The following is a 20,131-nucleotide window of genomic DNA, read 5'->3' as shown; positions in this document are numbered from 1 at the left end:
TATACATATAAGGTTGCTTAGAAGTAAATGCTTAACAAATATTAGCTATTATCACTACTGTTATTATTATTCCATGTTTTTTTTTTAATTAGCATCTGTTCTGCCTCCATGCAAGTACTGTCACAAATTCTTGGATTCATTGTTCTAATGCCTGTTTTTCTTTGCAAGTATTGGCTCAAGCAGTCTTCCTCTGTGAAGACTCTCCAGAGCCTCTCCGAACCTTTCTGTACCTTGAATATATTCCCATTATGTCACCTTACATATTGTCTTTGGTAATGGGTTGTTTCTTTTAGTCTTAACTTGCCTCTGACTTGTTTTCTTATCCTAGCACAAGTCCAGTTCTCAGCTCATGGTATTTATTTTTCAATTCAGTAAAAGATAATTATGAATTACATAATTTTTAAAATTAAGGGCCTATGGATACCATATTTTATAATAGACACCATCAGTATCTAGCTCCCATTCTTATTTTACAAGGCTAGGTCTCAAACCATTAGGCTAGGGGATATACTAGAATTTCACATATTTTATCACATGTAGTTCACATTTTATCCCTGATGGCAAAGGCTATGTGTTATGTTTATTCCTGTGAGGTACTTGACATTCATTATTTAACTCAGGCAAATACTTATTTATTAAAGTTCATAATTATTTGAGATGACACAATGGCTATTGACTCTACTATTGCACAAATTAAAAAATACCACTTGATACACAGATTTAAAAATTTCTTAATGTACTTTGTAGTTGTGACAGAAAACATAGATAGTGGATGCTTATGGCATTCGTAATTACTGTAAGTGAAATGTACAAATGCTCACATGGTATAGTGACTTGACTTATAATACACTTCTACAGTGATTTTCTTTACTTTTGTAGGATATTCTTAAGGCAGGAGATGCCAATCAGGATTCAGGATTGGACTTTGGAGAATTTGTGCGGTACCTTGAAGACCATGAGAAAAAAATGAAGCTGGCATTTAAGAGTCTGGACAAAAATAATGATGGTGTGTGTGTGCTTCCTTCACAGTTAGCTTAATGTGAATAAGTGTCAGTACTAGAGGGCACCTTCGATAGCCTTTAATTTATTCCTGCTATCAAAGATTCCATTATTTCTACTAGTTGTCTAGCAGTAATTTTTAGCATCCTAGGAATAACACAAAACTATATTTATTAGCCTTATATTTCTATGTGGTTTCTGTCTTTTTAATAAAATAATTTTTGTGGAAGTTTGTATCTTCTGAATTTAAAGCTTCTTTACTTAGTGAGGAGGCCTTCCTCTTTTTTGTAATATATGAGCTGAAATTATTATGGTAATTTAGAAAATGATATTTTTCTCTGATTGTGAAAATTTATCTCTTGCTGGAGAGTTGGATAAAACAGAGAAGTTCCTGAAAGAAAGTATAAATTTCTTATAACCCTGCAATTTAGAGATGAATTTTCACATTTTGTTATGTTTTTCATTTTCTTCAAGATTTTCTGTTTTTTTCTTGATTTCTCTCTCTGCTTACCTCTCTTTAAATAAAATTGCAGTCATACTATGTATATAGTTTTGTGTTCTATCTTGTATGTTTAATGTAATATTGTAAGCATTTTCACTTCATTTAATATTTTTTACAATTTTAATTACTGTGAAATATTCCATTTATAAATATTAGTTATTCAATAATCCCCATATTATTTAGGACATTTTGAATCTTTTATAAATAATAGTGCCATCTATATCCATGCTGATTTGAAGAGGAAAGATCTACTCTGTTATATTTTGTACAGATTCTTAGAGAGACTGAATATAAAAATAAAATACTACTTCTGCATCCATATGTAGTTAAACCTCCTTGGGTAATTAGAACCTTATTATACCCTACTTAAGAAATATATGTTAATTTTTAAGTTGTATGAAATCTAATTTTTGATGACTGAAAAATTCAACATGGAACTAAAAAGCTACTTAAAGGATTCTACTGATGGATTCTTGAATGAAACGGGGTGTAACCTGAACATCTCAGGCTTTAGAGGCTAGAGAGTACAAAAGTGACCACATTTCCCTTCATACTCAAATCTCAGTGGTCCAGTTTCCATTTACTTTCCAGAAGAAAATTTAGACATTTCTGAACCTTTATTTCTACTGAAATAGTACTCAGAAATTTTAGAAGTACTAACCAACATCTGCAAATCAGACCTGGCCATCTGCAGATCTAAGACTGACAGATCTACTATAATGCCGTTCTGGAATTTTACTCTGTTGTTGATTGTTACCATCATGATCATCATTTGTGAAGCTGAAAATCCTGTCAGCTAATCAGTAAAATTAGGATGCTATTAGAAAAATATAACACTGTTCTGGTAAAACGGCGTATAACTGCTTATGGATCTTGGTAGTAGAGAGTACTTGTTCTGAAGGAAATAAGTTATACAGCAATGAGAAAGTCTCAAAGTGATATATTAAGATCCAAGTAATAAGGTCTTGACAAGTCAAGTTGAAACATCACAGCTCAGCCCTCAGCATCCTGCAGAGGTAATGTTGTGGGAGAATTACCATTTCTATTCTACTGGCTTCATTGTTTTGAGACTTTGAGCTGTAACAGTAGTTAGAGTTGAGTCTCTACTGCTGCCCACCTGGACTACAGAGCTCAGGTTCCAGAAGCCCTGTAGAAGTGCTGCTTTGATTGAGCTGTCTGCTGTGTTGCTGAGTTGTTGTTATTGCTGATGTTACAGTTTCCAACTTTGTGTATAGTTCAGCTAGTTTACTTTGGCCAGACTACTTATTGAGGAATTGAAAGAAAATACTTTATGTGTTAGGAGTTGAATTTTGTCTCTTCCTAAATATATGTTCCCAGTATTTCAGTGTGACCTTATTTGAAAATAGGATCTTTCTAAAAGTAATCAAGTTAGAATGAGGTCATTAGCAGGGCCCTATTCTGACTGGTGCCCCTACTAGAAAGAAATTTAGACTGAAAAGACAGGGACACAGGATCTGAATGATTCATCTAAATGCCAAGGAGTGCCTGAGGCTATCAGAAGCCAGGAGAGAAGCATAGAGCAGGTTCTTCCCTAGCATCTTCAGATGTACATGACCCTTCAGACAACTTGATTTTAAACTTCTGGCTTCCAGAACTGTGAGCTAAGGCACTAACTTATGGTACTTTGTTACAGTAGTCGTTGGAAATGAATATATTTTCCCTTCTGTGTTACACTTAATTAGAAGCATCTGAGTTCCTATTGTGTTAAGCCAAAAGGTCCATGGTTACAGTTGCAAATATATGCATAAAGAAATTATTAAATGTGATTTCATCATTAAGGTTCTTTCTTGAGCGGAGTTTTTTGTGAGGGGGAGATGAGGAAATGAAGGAAAAGGAATTAACATTTATTGGACTCTTCTATCTGCTGTGTTTGTTCTAGCTACTTTACCTAATACATCACATTTTTTATTTCACATAGTCCTTGCAGTCTGAGAACACTAAGGCTTTGGAAGGGTAAATAATTTTGCTTTTCTTTGCCTGTTCCAATTAGTCACATCTGCTAGGATTCATACCCATCTGTCTCATATTGACCTGGGCTTTATCATTTGATTTGCTTCAGCAATTGAGACATGAACAAGGCTTAATAAAGAGTACTTGTACATTGTAACTTGCTATTTTGGACTACTGCCTCTTAACCATCCTGAGACACCAGAAAAGAAGTCTAGCAACCCATCTGGAGAGACCACATGGAGAGAGATGCTCATTTAATTATTAGCTGTTCTGCATTCTCCTCTGAGGTAACAGATATATGATTGAAACCATCCAGCTGACAGCTACAGTTGAACCTTCAGTTGAGTGAATTCATATGAAAACCTAGGCAATACCAGTAAAAGAGCCAACCAGTTGAACCAAGCTCAGATTTTATATTTGTGATCATATATTCTTTTTAAACCATGAATGGTGATGCATTATAGCAATGGATTACTGGTTTAGGAATGGAATAATTTGCAGTTATTCCTGGAATTACAATGCTGGAATGGTTGCAGTCTGTTCCATCCATCTAAACACTGTCATTTCATTGAATTATTTTCAAGTTCATCATTGCAGTGAAAGCAATTTCGATTTTTCTGGGTCAGTATATAAACAAATAAAAGGGTTTCTTGAGAAGAGTCAATAGCTTGAACAAAGAGAAATTACCATACAAGGTCAGAGCTAGTTAAAGGCCATTTCATGTTTGGCCCCAACTCAATATTTTTTGGGAAAATTTCATTAGTAACAGATTCAGCAAAATGCATAAATTATAATAAGTTATAAATTACACATATAAGCTGCATGAATTTTCATAAGGCCAACCTTGCCAAGGTACCTATTGTCATGATTTCTAATGTTATATGTAAGTTTGCAATAAATCTTTAGTAAATAAATGTGTCTTGCTCATAATGTACCTTGCTCCTTTTATGAAAGTGTTTTTTTTCTTTGATGGTCTCTTATTTATCCTTTATGGTACTTTATTTGTAACTCTTGTTTCTTACACCTTTATTTACTTTTCATCACATTTTATTTATAAATCTTTTTTAATTAAAAAAATTTTAAACTTTATTTTCTTCTTTTTTTTTTAATGTGGTGCTGAGGATTGAACCCAGTACCTCATATGTGCTAGTCAACCAAGCATTCTACCACTGAGCTACAACCCCAGCCGCTATTTATAATTCTTCTCTTAACATACATTTAACACAGTGTGATATTTTAAAAAAATAATTAGAGCATTCATATAAATTTGTAAACTCATTGGTGATTTTGTTAACCCTTGAATTCTTTCACATTTAAAATAGAGATATGCAGGGTAGGTTGTCAAATTGTTAAAAATTACTGAATTGAATTCATGAATATAGTGTTTGAAGATTATAATGAATTATAAGGCAGAGGATGCATGCTTTCCCAGTTGATGAAGCTTTGATTTCTAAGCTGAGGAATAGTCAGTAAATTCCATCCTATAGATCTTGGAATGGAACACTTGGGGCCTTGGAGTCACTGCAAGGAGTCTGAGATTGTATGTCTGAATAAAGGTCTTGGGCTAAGTAATATTGTATACTTATGTGGACTATTATTTATGAATGTAAGCATATATAGCCCTTGTTAATAAAATACAAATGAATGTGTTGTTGAATTTGTGATAGCTTTTTTGTATTACCTATTTTTCAAGTAGGAGACACTAAAATTGACCTTTTTCATTAAAAATTATATATGTATTAGAATGAAATAGACATTGTTAATACTGTGTGTATATACATGACTGCATGACCAATGTGATTCTGCAAACTGTACACTCAGAAAAATTAGAAATTATATCCCAACTGATTCAAATGTAAAAAATTTTAAAAAACATTGAATAGCCTCAATTATCTTTATGTGAGAGAGGAATCAAAGATATTTTGGGTTTTGAGAATAATGTGATTAGATTTGTGTTTTAGAGTTTGAGGTGAATATGGAATATTTAATTTTCCCTTCATGACATCCAGCAATGTGAGAATGTACAGCATAGTGAAATTGTATTAACTATATTTGTTGATTTGAGTTATTTAACATAAGATGTGTTTACTTAAAAGTGTTTGGCTTTTTATTCTAAGTATGTTGTATATTAAGTATTTTGTCTTTATTGAGTGGCCTTCTTTTCATGCTCCTGAATCAGGTCTTCAGAATTAGAATTAGCTTTTTCAGTTCTTTCCAAATAGATGTAATAATCAAGAATCTGTTACAGATCTACTTGGGGGTCAGATGTGTTTTGAAATGCAGAATTTGGATTTTAGAAAAGTAATATAGTGTATACATACAAGTGGGATCTGGGTCACCATCATGCAATTATAGTCATGATATTTCTGCAGTGAAACATGAATGTTCACATTACATCAGATAAATAATTGACCAAAGTTAACCTCACATCAGTCTTATTTGGGTTTTGCTACCAAATAAACTTTTGATTCTAAATTTACAAATAATTTTTGACTTTTTAGAGCTTCTTAAGCATGGGGTTATTGATTTGGGATTACAGACATATAGGACTGATGAACTTTTTAAAAGACTATTGCACTCTGAGTATAGTTTGCCTCATTATCTTTTCAAATACTTTAATGTGATATTTTTTTCATTTCTTAAAGGAGTAATAGAAGTTTCAGATATAATTGCTGCGGTGAAATCACTGGGTATACATATTTCTGAAGTTCAGGCAAAAGAGATCCTGAAAAGGTAAACACTTATCCTCATTGTTAGTAGTTTTTTAAATTGTGTTTTATTATCTATGTCAGAAACTAATTGCTATAGATACGACATTTCTACCCTTATTCTGTAACTTTGTATTTGCTTAATTCTGTCTGCTTTGAATCTGTTCCTCTGAAAGCAACTTGCAAAGGCATTCCATTAAGTGCTTGAACATTTAAGTAGCAGAACCAAATGAACTCTCATATTCTCTCAGCTTCAGGGTTCACAGGCTGTACTTATATTGCCACCCCCTACCATCCCCCACTCCCCTCACCCGTGTGTGTGTGTGTGTGTGTGTGTGTGTGTGTGTGTGTGTGTGTGTGTGTGTTTATTATATGCATGTTTATATATGGGAGGAGGAATGGGGAGGTGTCAGAATGAGCTCCTGGCCTCCCACTATTGCTTGAATCAAACAGTAGCACCTTTATTTGTTCTGTATCTTAAGCTTTCAGGGAGATTTCTTTTGAAGAAGGAATTCCATGGTTGAAACTGCTGTGCCTTATACAAAGGGACGAAGATAATTTATTTTAAGGAAAAGTTTTAAAAGAACAGGAGGAAAGGGGAAGGCTGAGAGATGAAAGGGAGACTTAATGCTGGCTGTATCCTCCTACTCAGCTTTACTGTGCTGCTAAATTTTCTCCCCTTAAACAAACTGTTAGAGAATTGCTTTCATAGGTCCAGAGAAGCTTGATTGGTGGTATTCTCATTCTCAAACTTCCTTGGGTTTAAGAAATAAGCACAGCAAAGTACACATATTGATTCACTCTTGGGTTCTCTTCAGGTGATATATATATTCCCAAATCTACTCTTTCAGTCCATTCCTAAAAATTATATCAGTTTGGATTTGCCCATAAAGCTCCCAAGTGTCTGGTGCTTTGATATGCTCTCTGTATAGAGTCTTATGTGTTAGAATGGCATGTATGATGGGATCTGTGACTTTAAACAGGCTTAGGCAGTGGTCTTCTGGCCTTTATAGCAAGGATAGAGATGTGTTTAAAGCTTGAGAGAACCAAGTAAACTGTAATGTGGGAAAGTTAGGGGAACAGAAACTGTATTTTCCACATAAGGTATTACTTCAAAGATAATGCTTTGAATTCTGGCAATTTTATTTCTTCTTTTCTGATACTTACATCTTTGATTAATCAACTTCTCTTGCTGGAATGGTGTTGATGGTAATGATGGTCATTCTGTCTCCTGATAATAAAGGGAATAATTTAATATTTATCATTAAGAATGGCTTATAATCTTCCTCATGTTAAAGAAGGTCCTTTCTTATATTTTATAAAGAAATTTTTTAAAAAAAAATTACACATGGGATTATATTTGTGAGAAGATCAAATATCTTTCTTTAATGTGTCAATATGGCAAATTAATTTATAGATTTTTTTTCCTTGTCAACTTATCTTTGCATTCCTGGATTGTAAGCATCTTTTAACAATACATTCTTCCAGAGGTTTGGGAGGCTGAGGCAGGAAAATTGCAAGTTCAAAGCCAGCCTCAGCAATTAGTGAGGCTCTAAGCATCTTAATATGACCCTCTCTCAAAAAAGGATTGCGGATGTGGCTCAGCAGTTAAGGACCCCTAAGTTCAATCCCTGGTACAAACAACAACAAAAAAAAACATTTAACAAATGTTAATAAACAAACAAAGACATTCTGATAAATTTACTTTGCCAAAAATTTGTGAGTAACTTTTACGTTTTATGCTGTGGGAGAGATCACTCTGTTCTTTTCTTTGCTTCACTGTCCTAATTTAATTTTGATTTTTAGGCTACATTACTCTCATGGAGTGAGTTGAGTAAAAGATTTCCTTTTCACATTCTCTGTAAGAGATTGAATAACATTGCATTGATCTACTCCTGGAATGTTTGTTTAAAAGAAAAATTGTAAAATCAGCTGAGCCTTATGTTTTCTTTATGTTCCATTTAAAATAATTGATTCAATTTCATTAAGAATTGTCAAATCATTCACATTTTCTAGTCCCTCTTTTATCAGCTTTGTAAAGTTGTAATTTTTCCAGGAATACTGTTTGGTATATTGGAAATATACTACTAAATCATACTTAACATAAATTACAAACTGCCAATGATTTATTAAAAATTTATTTATACAACTTCTATAAATTCTAGGAATTATTTTATCTAAATTTTCAAATTTATTGGGATAAATTTGTGTATCTCTTATTTGGTCTCCTCCAAACCTATAGTTATTTATTTATTTACTAACTGTCCCTAATATTCATTGGTGCTTACAGATTTTTTTTCCACTGAAATTTTCTCATTGTGTTATTAATTATTTCAAATAATTAACTTCTGACTTCTCGAACTTGTCATTCTGTTGTCTTGGCCACAGCCTGCGTGAGGAAAGAATAGGTAACCCTCATAGTGGGGGCTGGCTGGAAATAAAAGTCTGAAAATGTAGTACTAAGAGATAAAGACAAAGGACACAAGAAATATAGTTTGAGCGGGTGCTTTATGGGTGGAAGGGACCTGATGGGTTTGCTCCTAACAAAGAGGAAAAGCCTGTGAATACTTTATTTATAGTGAAACACACCAAAGAAATTTATGGTGAGGAGGGGTTCTTCACGGTAAACCAGAAGTCACAGCTGTGGGGAAACTGGCCTAATTGTGGATCTAGCACTTGTGCTGCAATTCTTCCTCCTGGAGGCAGCTAGTGCCACAGGGTGAGTTGGGGCACTGATATCTCTCTCCACCTGCATTTGAACCATGGGCTGTCTGAGCCAATAATTCAGGGGTATCACAGAACTCTCTCTGAGCATAATGTCTGCCAAACCAAGGGAGCAGTCTCACACTGGTGAGATTCCACTGGAGTTCTCCAAAGGGCCTACTTCTGCTTTAGACCTTGGCTTAGACATATCCACAGTTCATTCAAGGGCTTCAAACACTACTGCAGCTATGAAATGGCTTGAACATGAGAGAACCTCCAAACACATAAGATTAAAAATGCTATATCTGTTCTTTTCTGTTTAATTAATTAATAATTAGTTCACTAATTTCCAAATTTCTGTTATAACTGAGAGCAATAACTCCAAGTACTTTTGTAAGTGCTTTTGATATGTCATATAAATTCTTGTTTTTTAAAAAATATTTATTCATTTATGTTTTTTTTTAGTTTTAGATGGACACATTATTTTGTTTTTATGTGGTGCTGAGGATCAAACTCAGTGCCTCATTCATACTAGGCAAGCACTCTACCATTGAACCACAACCCATCCCTGATATCTCCTACAAATTCTGATATATGATTGGTAATTTTCATTCTTATTTAGTTCTAAATTTAAAAACCTGTAAATACTTTTTCTTTTCACAGCAGATATTTAAATGTAGGTGTTTAAATTTCAAAATGTATTTTTGGGCTTTTAAGTTTTTTTGTTATTGATTTGTAACATAAATGCATTTATAATGATTTGAGTTTTAATTTACCTAGAAGAAATAACAATTCTAAATTTCTATGGATCTAATAATATAGCCCCAAATTTATAAAGCAAGAATTGATGGAACTACAAGAAAGAATACATAAATGATTGTAGAAGTGAATTTAACACATATATATCAGTAATGGAACAAGCCAACAAAATGTTCATAAGGATAGAATATTTGAACAGTATCATCATCAACCCTTATTGCTTGATTATTTTTTATATATATATATACATATATAGATATAGATCTATATAGATAGATAGATACAGATATATATATATATCTATATATCTCATATATATTAAGGATATATATGATATATATGTATCAGATATAAAGATATATATGTGTGTGTGTATATAGATATAGATATATGTGTGTGTATATATACACACACACACACACATAAACACATGTATTAAAGCACATATAGAAAATTTGTAATATTTCACTCTAAGCCCTGCACTTACTAGAAGGCTAAGACAGAAGGATCACAAGTTTGAGGCCAGCCTGGGCAACTTAGCCAGACTCTGCCCCAAGATAAAAACAAACAAACAAAAGGGCTGGAAATATAGCTAAGTGATAGAGTGTTCATGGGTTTAATCCCCAGTACCCACAAGCCCCCACCCACCCCAAAATAGAATTGACTCTCTGCTAGGTCATAAAGAAATGTAAAAAATTAAAAAGAATTAGAACCATATAGAATATATTCTCTGTTCATAATGCAATTCAACAAGAAATGAGATTTCTTATAATATTTTTAATAAAAAATTTAATAGGACAAACATGATAAGAGACTTAGTAGTAGTATCAGTCTATGGATTTTTAAAAAAATGATATGACAAGGAGTACTTAGTAAGGCAGTACTCAGAAAATTATATGTTACTATACTGTTTGGTATATTGGAAATATGCTTCTAAATCATACCCTAGGGTAAATTACAAACTGCTGACAGCAATGATTTATTAAGAATTTATTTGTACAACTCCAGTAAGCATTAGTCATAGCTCTAGGTGCAAAGGATGCAGCTATGAACAAGCCAAAATTCCTGCTTCAGCATTCAGGCCAGTAGGGAGAAAATACTAGATGATTATATGCAGCAACATAATCAAAAGTGGATGGAAGTGGTACATATTTCCTATTGGAGAGTTTTGTAGTAATTATTTATCTGGAAATATCTTCACTTTCATTTTTGGTAATTATTTTATTGTTTACAGAATTCTATGAAGACAATCTTTTTCCTTTCAACACTTTGAAATTATCATTGAAGATGTCTAACAACACAGGATTTTTCTAATGAAAAGTCCGTAGTTGCATTTTAATTTTTTATCCAGTATATAATTTTTTTGCCTTCCCTTTCCTCTTTTCCTCTTTCTTTCCTCTCTTCCCCTCCCTTGTTCTCTTCTGTTTTGAACCCAAACATTGCTCAGCTCTAAAATTCCCATTAAGCTCACCGTCCTCCAGTAGCTATTTTAATTAGGCTAATAGTATTATACAGTAGCTTAGTATTTAGTCAAAGACTGAAAGGGATACCTGTCTAGAATATTTGCACTGTAAATTCCTGCCCCTTCACCAGCCCTGAACCCAACTCTTATTTTATTCTACCCAGTTGCTCTCTGTGTAGACTCCTACTCTTCTATGTTGCAGTTTGAAATTGTCATCAGTCAGAAACCAGAGTGCATGGGAAACTCAACTCATGTTTTCCTTTTTTCAAGTATCACAACCCCGTCTTGTTCTGAGACCAGTGCCTGAAAACAATTGTTTCTTTTTGTTCTGTGTAGTTTCATAATTGTTGATAATGGAAGTATAAGTTCTATAACCATCCATAATTTTTTCTTGGCTGGAGTTGGAAGTTATACTAAATTTTTTGTTGGCAGAATAGGTTTCATTTTTTAGAATTTCCATTTTGAAAAATGCTAAGGAAAAAAATTTCACTTTCTATTCAGACACAAACAACTTCCATTTTTAAATTTGAGTTACTTAAAAATTGAGTAAATGCTGATTTTGTATTGTAAGAGTAAAAGAAATTGAAGTTAAAGTGTAAAAGACCGGGCATTGTAAAGTTTCTAAGCTGCAAGGCCTGAGTTAAAAAGTAAAGGACCAGGTATTGTTAAGTTCCTCTGCTACCCCCAAAACCTGAAATTCCTGTAGCTGTTAGGACAATACCCGAACTGCCCAGTAAATATTCCTCCTGATCCTCTGGTTGTTTAATAAACTAGGACCCTGTGTAGCCCGGCACGTAGGCATCCAGGGCCCAAAACCAATCAGTTTGAATGTGTACTCCGCTTAGGAGTGACCAATTACCCCCGCCCAACCTGTTCCCACCAAAGAATGTACTAATCATGTCTAAGAGTTGCTGATTTGTTCTGATGTATGCAAAGCCCCCCGCCCTCCCCAGAAAGTGTACTTAAGCACTACTCAACCCCTGCCTGGGGCTCTGGGCTGCTCTCTCCTCTTGAGTGGGCATGGAGGCCCAGCATGCTGGATCAATAAATCCCCTTCTGCCAATTGCTTGAGTGGTCTCTTGGTGGTCTCTTCCTCTGACGCTTCGCTGGTCCCTTACAGTATGATAAAAGTGAGTTTTAAGTTCAAAAACAAAAACTTATTTTAAACTCTATCAGAAAGCTATAAGCAGTTAATAAAGGGTCAAAGGTAAAAATACTACAAGAGCCAAAATGTATAAAGTCACTCTTTAGTTTTATTCATGTATCATTCATTCATTCATCCAACAAACATTTATTGACTGCTTAGTACTAGATATATACAGGTGATTTAGAAATAATCTTATTCTTCAAGGGATAACAGGAAAATATGAGAGAAATACAAACAAGTAAAAAATTAAAAAGCAATATAAATGAATCCCAGCTGAGGAGTTTGGTACTCCTTCAAACTGTCAAGATTATCAAAAACAAGGAAAATTGCAGAAATTACATAGCCAAGATTATCTTAAGGAGGTATGACAAATAAATAGAATGTTGTATTTCAAATGGGGTCCTGGGGAAAAATGAAGTTTGAATGAAATGTGAAATTTAGTTAATAATGAGGTATCAATATTGGCTCATTAATTATAGCAAATGTACTATAAAAATGTAAGATGTTATCAATAGGGTAAACTGAATGTGGGGATAGATGGGAACCATGAATTATCTTCTCAATGTTTATAAAATCTAAAACTTTTATAAAAAATATAATCTATTTTTTAACATGTGAAAATACAGTGATATTTGTGGACTCCAAAGGAATGGTGTTAGTAATAAATATTTAGGAAGCTTTGATTAATTTTTATAATGGTGCTAACTTTATTATAGATGTTACAAGCACTATTTTAAAATTTATTTCAGCATTGATACTGATGGAACAATGACAGTAGACTGGGATGAATGGAGAGACTACTTTTTACTGCATCCTGCAAAAAATATCAATGAGATTATTCATTTCTGGAAGCGTTCTACTGTAAGATTAGTTTGTGTTTTACTGTTTTCATTTTTCTCTAAATGTCATAGCTGTTATTATCATTGTATAGTTCCTACAACATTTGTTACCTTACTGGCTAAAGTTAAAGTATTCCTTCCTAAAATGTTCTACTGATTTAGTAAGGTAGTGGTGGGGGGTTAGTAGTCTATAGGCACAGCAACCGCAGATTTGTTTGTTTGCTGGAAATCAAAATAATGCTTATGAAAAGGGCCTACTTTGTGTTAAGAATTTATTACTGTGCAAAGTTGGCCTGCCTTAGAGAAGTGAAAAATAATATGTATGTATTATTATTTTTTCATGACCTACTACTCTTGCCTACCCTCTTGGGTTTTGCTTCTTCTCCATAGACAATATAGAGGATGAAAAATGGCAAAAACTCTGGGGTGAGAATATCTGGGTTTTAAGCCCACATCTGCCACCCTGTAGGTATATAAACCCCTCTATGATTCAGGTTTCTTAATTATGTGGTGGAGATAATAGAATGGGTTTTGAGAATTAAATTAGTATATTAATATATTTAAAACAATACGAGTATATAAGTATTCAATCAATATTATAATAGGCACTTATTCTAGTATGTTTCATCTGTGTTCCCAAATATTTATGTATTCTTGGGAAAAACATGTAGTATTATTTCATATGATACTTTATTTATATTGATAGTATTGTGCTAGAGGCCATATCTGATTTATTACTTGATGAATTTGTTCTCCTTCCCCAGCCCCCCACCCCCTTTTTGAGGTGCTGGGGATTGAGTCCAGGGACTTAAGCATGCTAGGCAAGCATTCTGCCACTGGGCTATACCCCAGCTCATCTGATGTGTCCTTATATGTTCATCTAATTTGTTGTTTCTAACTATTACATAGCATGCATTTACCATATCTCATTTGTCCATTACCATAGTAATAAGCATTAGGTTTTCTCTAACTCTCCACTCACAGAAAATGCTTTCCTGTTATGTACCTTAGAGAATTTCATGTTTATTTATGAATTATAGGGAATATGCATATATATATATTTTTAAACTAGGGCATCAGTCTTATTTTATGAACTATTGTCATGTTGTTTCCAAGAATGGCTTTCAATACCATTTAACACTTCCATCAGCGATGTGAAGTTACCTGGTTATTTACATATTGTTTATTGTTTGACATCATCCAGTTTTCTATTATTTGCCATTCTATTGGGTATAAAGTTGTATTTCATTGTTTTAATGCATTTATTTAATTCCTAGTGTACTTTGGACAGTTTTTCATAGAAATATTAGATGTTTTCATGTTCTTCTTTTCTGGGAGGAGTCCTTATCTTTCTTATTTATTGAGAGACAAGATCTCACTGTGTTGCCTAGACTGGCCTCAGACTCCTGGGTTCAAGTGATTCTCCTGCCTCAGCCTCCTAAGTAGCTGGGAATATAGATGTGTACTACAGTGCCTGGAGGGGTCCTCATTTTTTTTTATTTGTTCTTTTTAGGTATGCATATTCTTTTAATAAATTATCTGTTTATATCCTTTGTCTATTGAGCTTAGACTTGCAAACATTTTTTCTAGTATATCATTTTTCTTTTTTTATTGTTTTTTTTGTCAATGCTTTTTTTGGTTAAAAACAAATTCTTAATTTTTTGCTAACTAAATCCATCAAAAATGGAATGGTTTCCAGTTTTTCTATTATATTTAAGTATTTCTCTACCTTTTGTTCACAAAGAAATTCTGTATTTTCTCTTTTAAGCTATAGTTTCATCTTTTATGTTTAGGTCTTTAATTCATCTATAGTCTGTAAATATATATATATATATATATATATGTATATATATATATATATATATATATATATATATATATATATGTATATATATAAAATAAAGGCAGGCTTCTGATTTTATTTTTTTCCATATATTGAGGGAATTTTGATAATATAATTAACCTGTCTCTTTCTTCCACATTTGTTTATAGTACCACCTTTCTTGGATATGGAGCTTACATATGAACTTGTCTTTGTTTCTTGAGCTCTCTTTCTGTCTGTGTTTGGTCTATTTCTTATACAGCTATTGAACTATTTTCATGACCATGGCTCTATATTATATGACTTATCTAGTAAAGTAAATACTCTCTACTTGCCCTCCTTCCCTTATTGATCTTTTTTGTTGTTGTTTGTTTATAAAATTAACTCATGTTTTTATAAATGGAATTTTCTTATTTTTCCCCATAGACTTTAAAATTTCTTAATTCTAGCTGCATTTCTTTTAGAAACTTGATTATGATTACATTCATCTTAGTTTGGATTGCTATAACAAAATACCAGAGACTTGGTGGCTTAAACAAGAAATTATTTCTCACAGTTCTGGAGATTAGAAATTTGAGATCAGAGGTGTGGTTTTTGGTGAGTACTTTACTCCTGGTTTACAGAGGGATATTTTCTTTTTGTACTTGCACATGTTCAGAAGGGAGGTAGCTGGCTGTCTGGCCTCCTCTTAAAAGTGCACAACTCCAAATACTAACACATTAGGATTAGAATTTCAACATATGAATTTGGGATAGGGGTACACAGACATTTAGCCCACAGCATTCTTCTCCTTATCCCCTAAATTCATGTCCTTACATGCAAAATAAATTCATGCCATTATAATGGCACCCAAATTCCTAATTTGTTCCAGTATTGAATCTGTAGTCTAAATACCAACATCTTATCTAAATATCACCAAGCTGGGTGCAGTGGTGCACACCTGTAATCCCAGCATCTTGGGAGGCTGAAGCAGAAGTATCACAAGTTTAAAGGCAGCCTCAGCAACTTAGCTAGGCCCTGAGCAACTCAGTGACAGCCTGTCTCTAAATAAAATGCAAAAAAGTGCTGGAGATGTGGCTCAGTGGTTAAGTTCATCCTCTTCAGATAGGAGCCTGTGAAACCAAGCAGGTTATGGAGAGATAGGCATGGGATATAGTTTCCATTCTAAATGGGAGAAACAGGAAAGAATGGAAGGGAAGATAGGCCCCACACAAGTCCAAAATTAAGCAGGGAAAGCTCCACAAGCTCTTAAGGCTTGAGAATAATTGTTTTTGCTTGATGTCCACCTTCTGCACACACTAGAGCTGTGATCCTGCCCCACTACCTACTACAGCAGTAGTCCATCTTCCTGGCTCTGCCCAGTGGGATTGTGCCTCAGGGGCTTTAGGTGGCTCTGCCCTCATGACCCTGCAGGGTATTGGTCCCACTCTTTGAAACTGAAGTGGAATCTGTCCTGTCCCCAAGCCCAGCCTGTGCATTCTGGGCCTGTGTTGGGAGTGGTAGTTCTGATGATAGTTAAACCTCATCTGAGTTCTTCTTCCCTTACCTAGTAGCACATGTTTTATGCTGAATAGCTCTGTGGTTTAGTCCTGTAGGGTCTAAGAAAAATAGCAGTCTTTTAAGATTTTGGCCCATTTTCTGTTTCCATTGGTTTTAGTAGGCATTGTTTTTGCTTATTGTTTTTCCCTCTTTCCTTCCTAGTTTCTGTTGAGATGACTTGTTGTTGAGAGGCACAGCCAGTCTGAATGGCCCCTGACATTTTGCCAGAAGTAATGGTTGAGAGGCAAGCCATTAAGATGATGATAATTAAGTTAAGCTGTTTATGATTGCTGTGACTGGATGGAGCTGGATTGAAACAGGCTGTGTATTCAATTGTATATTGACTCCTGCTGCCTCAGGAACCCGCTACTTTGGAGTTCTTGCGGGAATTCCTGGGGAGTTTGTGTTGGTTGGTGAAGTTCCGGTGGAGGGAGTTCCGGTTGGTGTGTGGGGTCCCTGAGAAGGCCGCGCGGGTGGCATTCAGGGGAGTTCGGAAATAAAGTTTGTTCCTGCTTGAGTGGCTTGTGATTTGTGCCCAGCCAGACTGCGGCAACTTGTTAATTTCATGATTTACACTCACATTTACCAAATAGCAGTTCATTTCACTTTCAGGGTTTTCTTCCATATATACTTTTTCATTTTTTTGTAAACAGGCTGAGAATTTTTCAAGACTCTCAGTTCTGGTTCTTTTTTTTCATGGTAATTCTGTCTTTAATTCATTTCATTTCCCTTATACTTTTACTATAAGGAGTCAAGAGGAGCCGAGCCTCTCCTTTAACACTTTGCTTATAAATCTCATCAGTTAAATATCCAATTTCAATGCTCATATGTTTCACTTCCACAAAACACTAGAGTGTTTTAGATGAACAAAATTCATCCAAGTGCTTTGGCACTTTATAACAAGGGTGGCCTTTCCTCTAGTTTCCAATAACATGTTCATTTCCATTTGAGACCTCATCAGAATGGCTTTTATATTTCATATTTCTACCAATATCTGTCCATGATTACTTATGTATGTTCTAGGAAGACAGAAGCTTTTTATAAAGTTCTATTTTCTTTCTGAGCCTTTACCAGAATTACCTTTAAACTTGCTTTAATGGCAATATTGGCATTGTAAAGCATGCACTCTAAAGTTCTTGGAGCATCTCTCCATTACCCAGTTTTAAGGAGGTTTCCATACTTTTAGGTATTTGTTGCAGCAGAGCTTTACTTCTCAGTACCAATTTTGTCTCAGTCAGCTTGTGTTGCTATAATACAATACCATAGACTAGGTGACTTAAACAGCAAACATTTCTTTCTCAAGTCAAAGATCAGCATGCCTGTATTATAGAATTCTTGATGAATGCTCTATTACTGGTTTGAAGAGGGCTATCTTCTTTTATTCTCATAGTGAAAAGAGTACTAGCTATCTGCCTGGCTTCTTATAAAACCTCCACCCTCATTGTCTAATTACCTTCCAAAGCACTTACTTCCAAATGTCAATGGGATTAGGGTTTCAACATATGAATGGGGGTGGAGCACAAACGTTGCATTGAATTGATAGAATTATTTGGGGAAAAGTAGTCTCTGTAATTTTAAGTTACTCCATCCACAAATGTGACTTTGTTCTCTATTTATTCCGATCTGCTGTTATATTCTTTAATAGGGTATTAAAATTTTCTCTGAAATAGTCATCTGTATTCTTCATTAGATTAATTTGTAGATAATTTGTAGATTTTACCTCTATGGTGATATTCTTCTTAATATCTAACAGATTGGCAAAATTTTTATATTCCATTAAATTTTCCAGTTTATTATTTCTGCTTTGATAATCTTATTTGTATGAGTTGATCTTCCTACTTTTAATTTTGTTAAAGTCTCTTATTTATTCTAATTATTTTAAAAATTCTTTTTGTTTTGCTTTATATGTAACCATATTCTTATATAAAAATACCTTTTTTATTTAATTTCCTATATTATTATTATTTTTATTATATTAATATTTTGCTTAAACCCTGGACTAGAATCTTCAGTACTTATGGCAATCAACCCTTCTTATTTATGAGCTAATAGAAAATACTTTTAAACTTCACTATCAAATATGATTTTTGCTGTTAAGTTGTTGTTTTTATAATTAGCAAATTAAGGCAGTTTTCAGAATTTCTAAGAACAGAATTATTGAAGTTTAATTTTATGTCATAAAATTTACACACTGTAAGTATGCAGTTAGATTCAGTGATTTTAGTAAATTGATAGAATGGCACACCCATCACCACAACCCATTTTTAGAACATTTCCATTATCTCAAAAAGTTCCTTGGTGCATGTTTATAGTTAATTCTTACTCTTTGAACTAGCCCTAGAAACTACTAATCTTCTTTTTGTCAGAGAGATATATTTTTTAATAATAAATATGTGATATACTTTATTAAAGAAGTTCCTCATATATCTCTCACCAGTCATATCCTTCCCCATTCCCCAGGAATTAACCAGTATACTGGATTTCAGTAAATCATTTTTGCTGCAGTCTGGCTGGGCACAAGATCACGAGCCACTCATAGCTTTGTAGATTCAAACAGCAATTCTTTATTCCCGAACTCACACCGGCCCTGTACAAACATGTTCTGGGGAAATCCAAGTTCTGCCGCACAATACACCTAATCCTCCAGGCTTTTAATCCCAAAATACCTTCTGAATTCCACGAGAACTCAACGGGAACTCAGGCAGCAGGATACGCCCTATTCCCAGCAGGAATAACCTTTAACCCGGAACTGCCCTAAACCCAGATTGTCCTAAATCGGGAACACCCTAAACCCAAGGAGCGGGATACTTCCTAAAACCTGCAGGATACACCCTAAACCTGGATCCACCCTGGTCCTTGAGCAGAGTCACCTTTCTCAAACATACATGCAGTGTCACAGCGAGTGTCCAAGGCAAGTCCATTTCCACGAGTCCTTGGCAAGGAAATTTCGATGCATCATTCCTATTTGGCAGTAGCCCTCAGCACATTTTTCCAGTGTTTTTGTTTTTGGGAGGAGGGTACTGGTGATTGAACTCAGGGGCACTCGACCACTGAATCACATCCCCAGCCCTGTTTTGTATTTTATGTAGAAACAGGTTCTGACTGAGTTGCTTAGTGCCTTGCACTAAATGTAATCTATGTGTAAACAATAAATTATTTAGTTTTGCCTGGTTTTGAATTATATACAATCTTCTTTACATATATATGCATATATATATGCATGTGTATGTATTTGTGTGTGTATATATATATATATATAGGTATATATATATATAGTTGTAGATGACACAATACCTTTATTTATTTATTTTTATGTGGAGCTAAAGATTGAACCCAGTGCCTTATATGTACTAGGCAAGTGCTTTACCACTGAGTCACAACCCCAGGTGAATTATACATAGTCTTCTTAACAGTTTTTTAGATTCATTTATATTGATGAATTGAAACTATATTTTATTCATTTTTGAATACAGGGTACCATTATATAAATGTGTGGATTTTTGATAGAGGTCACTATTGAAATTTGTAGTGTTTCTAGATTTTTTTCTATTATAAGTAATTCTGCTTATAGTATCTGTAATAAACTTTTTATGTATGTCTTCTGGAAAAATGAATAAGATTTTTTAGGAATACAAATTATATGCCCAGAAATGGAATTGCTGAATCACAGAGTATTTTGT

The 20,131-nt window shown here is 34.0% G+C and overlaps 1 protein-coding gene across 1 annotated transcript in view; it reads left to right on the top strand.

Annotated features, from left to right (window-relative positions):
• The window catches only part of LOC101957297 (mitochondrial adenyl nucleotide antiporter SLC25A24), a 52,250-nt gene that overhangs the window by 9,156 nt on the left and 22,963 nt on the right, over positions 1 to 20,131 (top strand). Inside the window, exons 2-4 of the mRNA XM_005339114.3 lie at positions 880 to 1,006; positions 6,118 to 6,205; positions 13,001 to 13,112. Coding sequence (XP_005339171.1) covers positions 880 to 1,006; positions 6,118 to 6,205; positions 13,001 to 13,112 — 327 coding nt within the window. The remainder of the gene's footprint in view (positions 1 to 879; positions 1,007 to 6,117; positions 6,206 to 13,000; positions 13,113 to 20,131) is intronic.

This window comes from Ictidomys tridecemlineatus, chromosome 11 (assembly GCF_052094955.1).
Source record: "Ictidomys tridecemlineatus isolate mIctTri1 chromosome 11, mIctTri1.hap1, whole genome shotgun sequence".
NCBI lineage: Eukaryota > Metazoa > Chordata > Mammalia > Rodentia > Sciuridae > Ictidomys > Ictidomys tridecemlineatus.
The sequence above is the reverse complement of the archived record's forward strand: the minus strand, read 5'-3'. Positions and strand labels throughout refer to the sequence as shown.